At 40.0% G+C, this 12824-nt stretch overlaps 1 protein-coding gene across 12 annotated transcripts in view; it reads left to right on the forward strand.

Annotated features, from left to right (window-relative positions):
* The window catches only part of ubr4 (ubiquitin protein ligase E3 component n-recognin 4), a 62192-nt gene that overhangs the window by 9063 nt on the left and 40305 nt on the right, over positions 1-12824 (forward strand). For all 12 annotated transcript variants that reach the window (XM_085443006.1, XM_085443009.1, XM_085443016.1 and 9 more), the window contains 18 exons: positions 4809-4996; positions 5109-5265; positions 5434-5519; positions 5659-5828; positions 6111-6390; positions 6681-6813; positions 6910-6989; positions 8214-8342; positions 8890-9072; positions 9278-9400; positions 9496-9725; positions 10447-10565; positions 10669-10766; positions 10897-11054; positions 11161-11367; positions 11537-11638; positions 11718-11818; positions 11945-12332. In XM_085443006.1, coding sequence (XP_085299132.1) covers positions 4809-4996; positions 5109-5265; positions 5434-5519; positions 5659-5828; positions 6111-6390; positions 6681-6813; positions 6910-6989; positions 8214-8342; positions 8890-9072; positions 9278-9400; positions 9496-9725; positions 10447-10565; positions 10669-10766; positions 10897-11054; positions 11161-11367; positions 11537-11638; positions 11718-11818; positions 11945-12332 — 2932 coding nt within the window. The remainder of the gene's footprint in view (positions 1-4808; positions 4997-5108; positions 5266-5433; positions 5520-5658; positions 5829-6110; positions 6391-6680; positions 6814-6909; positions 6990-8213; positions 8343-8889; positions 9073-9277; positions 9401-9495; positions 9726-10446; positions 10566-10668; positions 10767-10896; positions 11055-11160; positions 11368-11536; positions 11639-11717; positions 11819-11944; positions 12333-12824) is intronic.

Here is a 12824-nt window from a genome sequence, read left to right on the forward strand (position 1 = left end):
CCCGACTCTTGAATCTATTTTAACACAAATGAGGATAAAATTGTTAGAAAACTTATTTTAAAAAAAAAGTGAAAAACTCTTGATGCAAAAATAATCAAGACCCACATCAAAGCAGTGGTATCATTCTTAAATACAATAAATTCAAGTTGTGCTTAATGAGCTTAAACACGCAATGCTACATCTTGCTGTCACCTGAAAAGTTCATTTTTGTATGTTGCATGCAGATGTGAATATCAAATTATTGTGATATTCTTTTGAAACACTAAAGTTGTCTTGTTTTTGTATTTGAAAACTTTCAGTGTAGTTGAGTGATATCACCTTTTTAAAGAATATGAATGTTTTGTGCATGGTAAGTGCACAGAGCACAATGAATCAATGAAATTTGTGGCTATAAATTTAAAAACATTATGGGGAAGGATCCAGAGCTAATATAGATGGTACACCCATGTAAACTAAACCAGGCAGTACCATCTCTCTAGATTGGTGCTATTAATTTGTCTCCTAGCTAGAGCTGGTTGGTGTCAGACACCTATTAGTGTTCACTGAAACCAGCCAGGTCAATGCTGCTCTGTTAGGAATTTTTTTTTTTTTTCCTCCATAGCTAAGCAGAAGAGTTTTACAAAGATGAATGCGTCTTATTCTATTCATGAACTAATTTTTTCCTCCAAGGCAGGGTCTAGGAGAGACTGGTCAAATTTGTAATTTGTTTTGTTAACTTAAACGCACATTCTCCAAAAAGTTGATTCTGTTCATCTGGACCTAGCATTTTGTGGGAGAAACGTTTCGTCACTCATCCAAGTGACTTCTTCAGTCTCAGCTGACTGCAGGTTTCCCCAATCTTATAAACAGAGCATTTGCATAATGACTGAAACCAGCCCACTGAAGGAACAATGGGCTGGGAGGTCAGTTCCTTAATCTTAATTATGCAAATTCTCATAACCATTGATCAACAACCACTGACCAAAACCCACTGATCAAAGACCACTGATTAATGGCCATGAGTACCATTCACAGACAGTTGGGGAATGGCTGCAATCACAGCATTGTAAGATATACCCTTAGGCCCCCTCCTCGATTCAGAGATGGTCTTTCCCTTTTCACGTAAATGGCCTCCTTGACTCCACTCTCAAACCAGCGTTCCTCCCTGTCCAGGATGTGTACATCCTCATCATTGAAAGAGTGTCCACTGGCCTATAGGTGTAAATAGACTGTAGAGTCCTGGCCTGACGAGGTAGCTCTTCTGTGTTGTGCCATCCGCTTCGCCAGAGGTTGTTTGGTTTCCCCGATGTATAAATCCTGGCAATCCTCCTGGCACTTAACAGCGTACACTATGTTACTCTGTTTGTGTTGGGGGACCCGATCCTTGGGCTGGACCAGTTTTTGGCGCAGCGTGTTTTGGGGTTTGAAAGCCACAGAGACCCGGTGTTTAGAAAAAATGCATCTCAACTGCTCCGATACTGCTGACACATATGAGATCACTACAGGTTTTCCCTTGGGCAGCGGTTGTCCTTCTCTCCTGGATTGACTGGCGCTTTCTTTAGGTGCCTTTCCAGCTTTGACGTCCAGCTGGGATAACCACATTTACTCAGGGCCTTTTTGATGTGATGTTCTTCTGCCTCCCTGGCCGCTGTGTCTGTGGGGATGGTGTTCGCTCTGTGTTGTAGCGTCCTAATGACACCCAGTTTGTGCTCCAGCGGATGATGAGAGTCAAACCTTAAATACTGATCCGTATGTGTAGGTTTACGGTAAACGTCAGCTTTTAGATGTCCCCCATTCCTGATGGAAATCTCACAGTCTATGAAGGCTAACCTGCCACTCTTCATATCCTCCCTGGTGAATTTGATGTGTCGGTCCACCGAGTTAATGTGATCCGTGAAATGTGGTACGTCCTGAGATTTGATTTTCACCCAGTTGTCATCCACATATCTGAACCAATGGCTTGGTGATGTTCCAGGGTAGGATAGCAAAGCCCTCTTTTCCACTTCTTCCATGTACAAATTGGCCACGATGGGTGAAACTGGGGAGCCCATGGCACTCCCATGTTTCTGCCTGTAGAATTGACCCTTGTATGTTAAGTAGGTGGAATGAAGACACAGTTCCAAAAGCAAACACACTTGGTCGATGCTGAGATCCTGGCCCTGAGGTTGGAGTCATCCAGTAATCTCTTACGGACTACCTCCAATGCTTCCGTGACTGGGATGCAAGTGAAGAGAGATGTAACATCGCAGGGCGTGGCTCAAGAGTTGGGAGTTCGCCTTGTAATCGGAAGGTTGCCGGTTCGAGCCCCGGCTTGGACAGTCTCGGCCGTTGTGTCCTTGGGCAAGACACTCCACCCTGCCTACTGGTGGTGGTCAGAGGGCCCGGTGGCGCCAGTGTCTGGCAGCCTCGCCTCTGTCAGTGCGCCCCAGGGCGCACTGACAGAGGCGAGGGTGGCTGAGGCGAGGGTGGCTGAGGCGAGGGTGGCTGTGGCTACAGTGTAGCTTACCATCACCAGTGTGTGAATGGGTGGATGACTGGATGTGTAAAGCGCTTTGGGGTCCTTAGGGACTAGTAAAGCGCTATACAAATACAGGCCATTTACCATGGTTTCATCTGCCTCCATAATGACATCTCTCACCTTCTCAACAAAATCCAGGGTGTTCTGGATGTGGTGTTCAGAACTGCCCACCAGCGGGTTGAGGATCGAAGCCAGAAACTTGGAGATGTTATAGGTGACCGAGTTGATCATGCAGACAATCGGTCTTAAAGGTGCACCCTGTTTATTTATTCTGAAGAAGTCACTTGGATGAGTGACGAAACGTTTCTCCCACAAAACGCTACGTCCAGATGAACAGAATCAACTTTTTGGAGATTTACTTCCCTGGATGATTGAGAATGCATCAAGACGTTAAACGCACATTGACAAAGTGGAATGAAAACCCAGTGGGGACTATTATGAGCAATGCCGTGCCTATTCTGAACCTTAGTGGAACCTTGTGACATCTGTTAGTTGTGGTTTGTCCTTGACAAGCATGCTGTATCAATAAATAAGAGCCACGAACTTGACAGCAGTGCACTTAAAAAAAGAAGATTGATTGCATTTGTCATCAACAGATCACATCTGTTTACATATCCTACAAGGAATAACATAGCTGTCACCTGAGTTAAATCAGATGGCGAGTAAGGAAGCCATAGAGACTCTAACTTTCTTTGTGGTTAAGCTGAAAGCGTTGGACTGAAACTATTATCAATAGGTCTTAAAAACCTGCTTTCAAAGAAATTACTCCTGTATCGTACTGCAGGCTGAGCACACAGAATCAAAATGCCTGTGAAACAATTTTTCAGTGTAGAAAATGTCATGGCTCAGCAGGTGAGGGAAGCAGTTGAGCTTGAGTTGGCGACCTATTAGAAACACAAGATTTAAATGAGTTTTTTCCCCTCATATTTAAATTCAATGTTTGTTATATAGGTGCTTTTTTTTTTCTAAATTCTTACTGTGAATTTTTATTTGGTAGAATATGAATTTTTCAAGCTATCACTGTAAATTAATGTACAGTATTATGTAGTTCTAGGCTGTGTGACAGTCAGTCTTATATTTTTGCACCAAAACATTTAAAGAGAAGTGTGCACATTTTATATTTTATCATATTTTTGACCGACTGACATGTTGATTGTAGCAGTGTTTTCTGCAGAAGGTGTAATAATGCATCCTCACGCTCTGTTCAGCACATTCAGATTCTAAGCAATCTGAGAATAACGTGTGCTTTATGTTCAGCTAATTCTAGCATTGTTTCTTATTTTTGCTAGAAACACACAAGAATGTATAAAATGTGTAAAAATTCTAATGCAGCACAACTTGGAGCTCATAATAATATAAATTAATTTAAAGGAATGATTGTGGCTTTCCTCTCCACCATCTATGGTAGCTGACAAACTGCAGCATGTCTTTTGTTACTAGCAGATTTACTTCCACTTTGGATTGCACTTGTCTTATACAAAGATAAAAATATAAATCAATACAAATTAATATGTTCATGTATTCTCAGTGACAGCAATGAAAAGTGCATGTCTTTGAAGATAAATTGTGTAACATCCTTATGTAGATATTCATCAAGAGGGAACTGGTTATTGTTTGCTTCTTACTGCAGTCTTTGGATCTTGTTCACCACCTTCACTGTGTTGTACACTCACTGGCCACTTTATTAGTTACGTCCTGCTAGTAACAAGTTGAAAATTTCCTCATTGTTTGTGACATGGAAACAGCAACTTGCTAAAAATTTTAGTCCATATTGACATGGCATCATATAATTCCACATAACTTTTTCATGCCTGGCTACACGTTTTACTGCTTCTTTGCAGGGTAGTAATGTTTTGTTTGTTTGTTTTAAAGCAACTGGCAAACAACATGACATTGTTGTCAGGCAGCATATTTTTAAGATCATGACAATTCCAAGTACACAGGGGCTCATAGTGTGGTTAAAAGAAGGCCATTATACCACCACAAAAGGACCAAATGGTCAATAAATACACTGCGAGCACACTAGCAAATTGGCCATGGGGAGAGGATGGTGTTACTCAAGTTAACCTAAAGCAGTCAACCTCGGGGTAATACTGAAATGCGTTTTAAGTTCTACCGTGTGAGCGGTTGAAGTTTGTTTAAACAAATGGTAACTGATGGCCAGTGTCCAGTGAGTGTAGTTGCCATGAACTATTGTGAAGCTTTGTTTTCCTTTTATTGGTGACACCACTGCTACATCACAAATACTTTCATGAATGTGTGAGCATTTTACCTCAAGATGTTTATGTAAATAATTAACTATTCTTTACAGATGATGACAGTGAACCTATCCTGGGGCTTTGGTTTGAAGAGACAATTTCACCAAGCAAGGACAAAGTGGCTCCTCCACCCCCTCCCCCTCCACCACCTTTGGAGACTTCTCCCAGACTGAAGAGCCCCAGCAAGCAAAATCCAAGCGAGAACGGCAACATTTTAGCTGGCCGTAAAGATCCCGAACTGGTGAAGACAACATATAGATTGTTGCTGTTACAATGCATACAATACTTCTTCTTTTTTTTCTTTTTTAATAGGGCTTATGACATTGTATCATCTCAAATCTTTGTTTCTGCAGTTCCTCAGCTTAGCATCCAGTATTCTGAATTTCATCACCACCTCGATGCTAAAATCCAGAAACAACTTTATCCGTAACTACCTGAGTGTGTCTCTCACAGAACAACACATGGCTACGCTTGCCAGTATCATCAAAGATGTGGACAAGGATATCAAAGGTATGCTTAACAAAAAAACCCCAAAACAAACAAAAAAAATTGCAGTTATTCAAATATAAGAATATTTACCTAAATTCATAATAATTTGCTTTGCAGCCCTGCAGACTTGAGTATTTTGACAACAGTGAACATCTATAGTTATGCGTTGTTGTTTCTTTTACCCCACAGGGTCTTCAGATGAAGTCTTTTCTTTAGCACTGTATCACTTCAACCACACCCTAGTGACCTCAGATCTTCCCTCCCCAGCATTGCAGGTAAGAGGTTTTGCTTTGCTTTTGTTTCTTTGCCACTATATGAAAAAATCTTTTAACAACTACTTTCTACAACAAACTTAAAATTGATTTTTTTTTTTATTATCTCAATTCTCATATTGTTTCTCTTAACTATTTGCAGAGCACCCTTTTACAGCAATTAGGTGTTGCACCCTTTTCGGAGGGTCCATGGCCTCTGTACATTCACCCTCAATCATTATCAGTGCTCTCCAGACTTCTCCTCATATGGCAGCACAAAGCTACTCTGCAGGGAGAACCGGATGTTCCTGAGTGTATGAAAGTTTGGGAAAGGTAGAAAAATTCAGTTTTTCTTATCTGAATATTTATTATTATGATCAAATTGTTTAAATGCCTTGACGCTGCAATCGAACTTAGATAGTATGGTTGTTGGCATTTATGAAAAAAAAATGGTGGTGGCTTGATGGGGGCGACTTGTATAAATATCCAATATTGTAGTCAATAACAATGGAATTATTGTTTGCAAAAACATCACAGTTGTAGTCTAGCTTAGTCTTCCATACATTTCTCTTTAATCTGGATTTTTTTTCCCTTTTGCTGCCTGTACTTTCTCAGATTTTTGGGAACCTTAAAGCAACACGCCATCCAGGGTTCTATTCATGGCGAAGATGACCTTAATGTGGAACACCTCCAGCTGCTGCTGCTCCTTTTCCACAATCTGTCAGAGCGTGGTCGTCGATCAGTCCTCACCTTAGTCACACAGGCTATTACAGAGGTGGCACAGAGCAGAGACTCCCAGCTGAAAGCTGTGCCCCTCAATTTGGCCCGCCTGTTGCTGGTTTTTGACTACCTGCTGCGCCACTACTCCAAGGCTCCTTTATATCTTTTTGAACAGGTTAATGCTTTCTTTCAAATTGTTATTTATATGGTAAATTGAACAATAAAGCTTTTTCTTTTTTCTTTTCTTTGTTATTTGATTTCCATTCATTAGGTAAAATATCGTCCTGCAAGTGCATTAATCTGGGTTCAGAGTAACATAAAGATGTCATTATGATTGTAATATAAGGCTAGTTTAGTATAAAACATACCAAGTCCTATACCTAGTAAATTTTTGCTAAACATTCTAATAACACAGTATTGTGTTTGGGACTCAATAACAGTGTTTACTCTGTGTGCTATAAATAGGTGCAGTACAACCTTCTTACCCCACCATCTACTGGGGCAAGTTCTGTTCAGGAAGGTGGAAAACGCAGCAACATCCCACTTTACTATGGATTCAAAGAGGTGGAGGAGAACTGGGCTAAACACTGTTCGACAGGTAAACCCAAATATTTTTTTTAACTAAATTTCAGTTTAATCTGTTTGTAGTATATGAAAATTGAATTTTATCTTTGATTAAATGCAACTGTTTTAGATTCCAATGTCCAGCCCAAGTTCTACTGCGTTCTGTCTCCTGAGGTGTCTGAAGATGATATCAGCAGACTAGATAGCAAGGTGAGGCATGGACTCTGTTTTATGTGGTCTTAAATGAATTTTTGACAATACAGTTTAAATGTGTCTTAAAACATGCTTTTTATTTTATTTTTTTGTATATAAATACTAGGGGTGCAACAATACTCGTATCGGTATTGAACCGTTCGATACAGTGCTTTCGGTTCAGTACGCATATGTATCGAACAATACAAAATTTTTTCTTTATTTTATCAACTTTTCTTCTGACGATGCTGTCTGTGTTGAGAACTCAGTGAATCTGCGTTCGACTACTCCTCCTAGGCTGCACTGTCGAGCGCAGATCCGCTGAGCACAGCGCAAGCTAGCAAGACAGCTAAGCTCGTTGCAACATGGCAACTGCCTCAACGCTAGCCGAATTTTAACCTCCCCCACCCTCATTCAGATCTGGCGTTTGGAACTAGTTTGGTTTTCATGTGAAGTATGACCCTGATGGTAAGCGCGTCATGGACAAAAGTAAAACAGTATGTCGGATGTGCCACGCAATGCTCAATTACATTGGTGGGAACTAGTGCGTGCGTTAGCTCGTTAACGTGTTGACGCCATCCAGCCCCACACACGGGGCGATCCGCGGTAACTCATTAATGGAGATTTGCCGCGTTATGGCGTTAATGTCATTTTAACGAGATTAACGCTGACAGCACTAGTGGGAACACAATGAATTTGACTGCACATTTGCGCCGACATCATCCTAGTGCAAAGACAAGTGGAAGCAGACAAAAACAACAAGCACGCATGCTACAAACTTTACCCGAGTCATTTAGACAGCCGTTAGCACATGATTCTCCTTATGGGGACCTGATATGTTTAATATGCTGCTGAGAATATAGCCCAGAAGAAGCGTATAGTATAGCTTTTATTTTGGAAAGAGCCATTTGTAATAAACTCTCATTTCCAAAGATGAGTGATTTCTTGATCAGATAGATTTCTTTTTTAATTATTTTGTTGTTTCTGCAACAGTAAATTTAAAAACTGTACTTTTGAGTTAAAATATATATTTATAATTTTAATAAATGACAAATTAAAAAGGCATGAACATCTTTTGCATCGAAAAAACATCGAACCGTGACACCAAAGTATCGAACCGAACCGTGAATTTTGTGTATCGTTGCACCCCTAGTAAATACCAGTATTTCTGTTTTTAATCACAATATTTTATCACAATATTAAAATTATTGCCATGCCTAACTGTTAAACATGTCCTCATAGGTCTTTCCAAAGCTTTTTAATGGAGCAGTGAAATATGATGAGCTGTATATATGGCTCATCTCACTCCTGGCTGCAGGCTCTCAGTTTGACACAGCAAGAAGACAAGAGAACAAGTCCATCACTCCTATGGTGAGAGCACCAAATGAAGAAATAGAACAGCTGAAATAAGCCCACTGAGCATATGGCTTTAGTGGTTTATCTAAAAGGCATTAAACACCCACGTGCTGCAGGGCTTGTGTTTTTTGTGTTTCTGCAAACAGAAACGTGATATAAAAACCCTTTCTATAATGATGCAGTCCTTTTTCTAATTGTTCACTGCTACTGTTGACTTCAGTGACTGGTTTAGTTGGTTCAGGTGATAGAGGAAAATGCATATTACATTTTTGAAAATAGACCAATAAGAATAAAACAAAATAAACAAGAATAAGCCACATTGGAAATGTTTATCTGCAATTCTAGAGACAAAAAAAATGATAAACACATGCTAACAATATTGGCCAAAAACAAAGTTAATATCATCACTGCAGTAAGGCAGGACCTACAATAAATGTTATTCTAAACTGCTATATTGTTGTGTAAGTAATTTGAAGAGCTAAGCTTCAGTTTCTGAAACATTAGAGACTTGTATACATAATGATACTAGCTTAATGGCAGCAAACTGTTGGGCCCCATACAGGAGGCCTGCTCCCTTCAGTACTACTTCCTGATACTGTGGAGGATCCTTGGCGTTTTACCACCTTCCAAAGGCTTCATGGAGCAGCTAAAGACTGGCTGCAGTGACCCCAGTGAGAGCGACATCCTACACACACTGCGATGGTCATCACGTCTCCGCGTAGCTACGTATGTAAACTGGATCAAGGTCAGTTGATGCTTGAAAGTCCTACAAATGTATTATCAGTGTGATGGGTTTGTTGTTGTTGGTCAAACCTTAGAATAATGTACTTGATTAATTCATGGGGGGGGGGGTCTGGAAATTGTTTGCTTTTTCAGAAAAATTTATATTTTGTATTATTTCTGCAATTTCAAGTCTTTGATGGGTGTTTTTTGTGTGTCATTACTCACAGGAACACTTGGTAAAGCAAGGAATGAAAACAGACCAAGCTGCTTCTCTGGTTGAAGTGACTGCTGCTAAATGCAGCACTGTGAAATACGATGTGGAGCTAGCAGAAGAGTACATTGCCAGACAGGTAATGGTTACGACAGATACATTAGTAACTTGTGTTGGTGGTGTTCAGAGTTTTGAAATCAATTGACACCTCCTGACAACTTTATTTTGTTGCAGATTTCCACATTCTCAAGTGTAGACCCACATGTCATCCTACCACTTCATCAGTTGCCCTCTCTACAAGCCATCTATACGCTGGATGCAGTCATCTCTAAAATTCAGGTTTCTTTAGATGAGCATTTGTCCAAGGTTGCCATTGAGGCTGACACCCACAAATCCTCTGAGATCGCAAAAAATCTGCTGCCTGCCACACTACAGCTCACTGACATTTACTCAGCTTTCACAAGGTGAGAGGGTAATGTTGTTATAAGCTCTTGTTATATCTAGTAGACTGGAATGCAATAATGTGATTGAAATGCTTGATAGATCACATGATCATGTGGCCAATCACATGGCCAGTTCTTTGGTTACAGATACTCAAAATATTGACAAAATCCAGAGGTCATAGCTTTGGTGACTTAAGTTACATTTAAATTATTACTATTATTATTATTATTATTTTTAATTCCACCATATTCGTCAAAGCCAACATTTTGCAAAGCACACATCTACTACATGCACGCTACATAATTCTAGTATCCATATATCTGTTACTTTATATATCTTTTACAGTTTATCAGTATTCTAACACCACTGGCATGTGGATATTTAAATGTTGAATTTATTTAGAATTGACTGTAATTGCTAATGTAAGCTGTTTTTAAAGTTTAGTTTTAGTGAAAGCTTTAGTAAAAAAAAACCCCAAAAAACAAAACCCCTCCGTTACCTTCAGAATGCATGTGTGCTTCAATTTAAGGAATACAACTTAAGGAACCTTAAATATTCCTTCTTTAATTTATATATCATAACATGTTTTTAAATATTTCTAAATCCTTTGATAGTTTTTCTAATTATTTGTTTAGATTTGGAATGTAGCCTACTTCATGTCTAAGAAATAAGACTTGTGGATGATGTTCTTTATGACAACTCATCCTGATCTAATCATTAAACGAAACTTGTCTTGAACAGATCTTACCTATTAATGAACATCCCAGAGGAAGGGGAGAACAAACTGACCGATGCCAAGCTCCAAGGTTATGCTGCAGTTCTGGCCATAGGTTCCACCCGATGCAAGGCCAACATACTTGGTATCCAAATGAAATACTGAAAAATAATATTTTACAATGCAGTGAATATGATTACTTTAATAGCTTTTATGCAGTGGTCTAACAAGACTTTAAATTTCTACAGGTCATAATATTATGCAGAACTTGCCAACAGCTGTGCAGACAGTTTGTGAGTCTTGGAATGGTGTCCACACCACTGAATTTCCCAACATTGGCTCATGGGTATGTGGTTAAAGTTGGAAATTATTAAAACATTTGTTACACATGGCATAATTTTAAAAAACATTGAAGACTTGGCTTTTGCCTGTATTTTCCCACACCATAAATAACAAAACTGGTGGTATCTTTTCAGCGCAATGCATTTGCAAATGATACCATTCCATCAGAGAGCTACATCAGTGCCATCCAAGCAGCTCACCTGGGCACACTGAGTTGTCAGTCCTTGCCTCTGGCCTCTTCTCTTAAACACATCCTTCTCTCACTGGTTCGCCTGATTGGAGACCTCATTGTGTAAGTTAAAAAAACGTCTACTGATAAACTCTTTTGCATGCATAGTTTTTACTCACGAAAAACCTGTTATTGTCTTGTGAATAATGCTGCATTATTGTCTCTTCAGTACTGAGGAGCTGAACCCCTCACAGGTTGTGAGCACCCTGCTGCCTCTGCTCTTGGAGAGCAGCACGGAGAGTGTAGCTGAGATCAGCACCACTTCACTGGAGCGCATCCTTGGCCCATCAGAGTCTGAGGCCTTTCTAGCCCGCATCTACGAGCGTTTGGTGACCGGATGTTACAACATTATTGCCAATCACTCAGATCCCAACAGGTATTTTTAATATGTATCAGATTTCATTAACCTTTAATGAACCATGTTAAATATTAAAATTCAATCAAAACATTACTTTTTATGCTTTTTTTTGTTTGTTTGTTTGTTTTGTGGGCTGCTCTTCAACATTTATCTATCCCATTTTTTTTTTTTTTTTAATATTACTTAGTGGTTTGGATGAGTCCATCCTTGAGGAATGCCTTCAGTACCTTGAAAAACAACTTGAAAGCAGTCAGGTCCGAAAGGCAATGGAAGAATTCTTTTCATTCAGGTATTGTCTCTGCTGATGACACAATCTGGCTTCTCATTCATTCAGTCACCTCACATATTTTGGGTTTCTTCTTTTTCAGTGGTGAGCTTGTCCAAATTATGATGGCAACGGCCAATGAAAACCTGTCTCCAAAGTTTTGTAACAGAGTGCTGAAATTCTTCACCAAGCTTTTCCAGCTCAGTAAGTCTGTAATAATTTTAAAACTATACTGTCCAAGTTTGGTTATATTCAAGCTTTCCAAGGCAGAGCTCTTTGAGCTAAAGCTGGAGTAGATCCCTCTAAGTTTCATCATGCATTTTTCTCCAGCGGAGAAGAACCCAAACCCAAGCCTGTTAGGCCTGTGTGGCTCTTTGGCCCAGCTGGCCTGTGTGGAGCCCTCTCGTCTGCAGTCCTGGCTGACACGTATGACTGCTACCCCACCAAAGGACTCAGAACAACTGGAAATTGTGCAAGAAAACAGACAGCTTCTGCAGCTGCTAACCACTCATATTGTGCGTGACAATAGCCAGGTGGGCGAAGGAGTGTGCACTGTACTCCTCAGCACACTTATTCCCATGGCAACAGACATGCTGGCCAATGGTGATGGAACAGGTTTTCCTGAGCTCATGGTCATCATGGCCACACTTGCCAGTGCGGGACAGGGTGCAGGCCACCTCCAGCTGCACAGGGCAGCTATAGACTGGCTGACTAGATGGTAAGAAATGAATTTTACAGGCATGGAGATCTAAGTTTCAGTCGCATCACTAAAGAAATCTAAAGGGTGGAATTATATAGTTGCTACAGCCAAACTCGCTAGGAAAAAATGCTTGGTTTAAGCTCAATTTATACTTCTGCTACGAATCTATCCAGCAGCTATGACAGCAGCTACACCCTAGGGTGTGGCTTTATGTACACATCTCCACATGTCTGATTGGTTTTCCTGCTGATTGCAATGTCATCTTCTTTTTGTAACTGTATTTCTTTTTAATTATTTAAGCTTAAATCTGATGTTGTTCAGTTTCCATTGGTAGGAGTATTCAAATAAATTTAGCTCAGTAGCACAGAAATCTGAGCCTCAAGTAGCATTTTGGCTGTGTTATTACATGTTATAGTGAAAGCTCTCTGTAGATTCAGTGTGGGAGTATAAATCTAGGTAGAAATTTAAATGGAGAACTTGTGACCTAAAAGCTTATTTTTTGTTTTGCAG

This window comes from Copadichromis virginalis, linkage group LG20, assembly GCF_057382275.1.
Source record: "Copadichromis virginalis isolate Kocher_CV1m ecotype Utaka linkage group LG20, C_Virginalis_male_GT1.1, whole genome shotgun sequence".
Classification (NCBI taxonomy): domain Eukaryota; kingdom Metazoa; phylum Chordata; class Actinopteri; order Cichliformes; family Cichlidae; genus Copadichromis; species Copadichromis virginalis.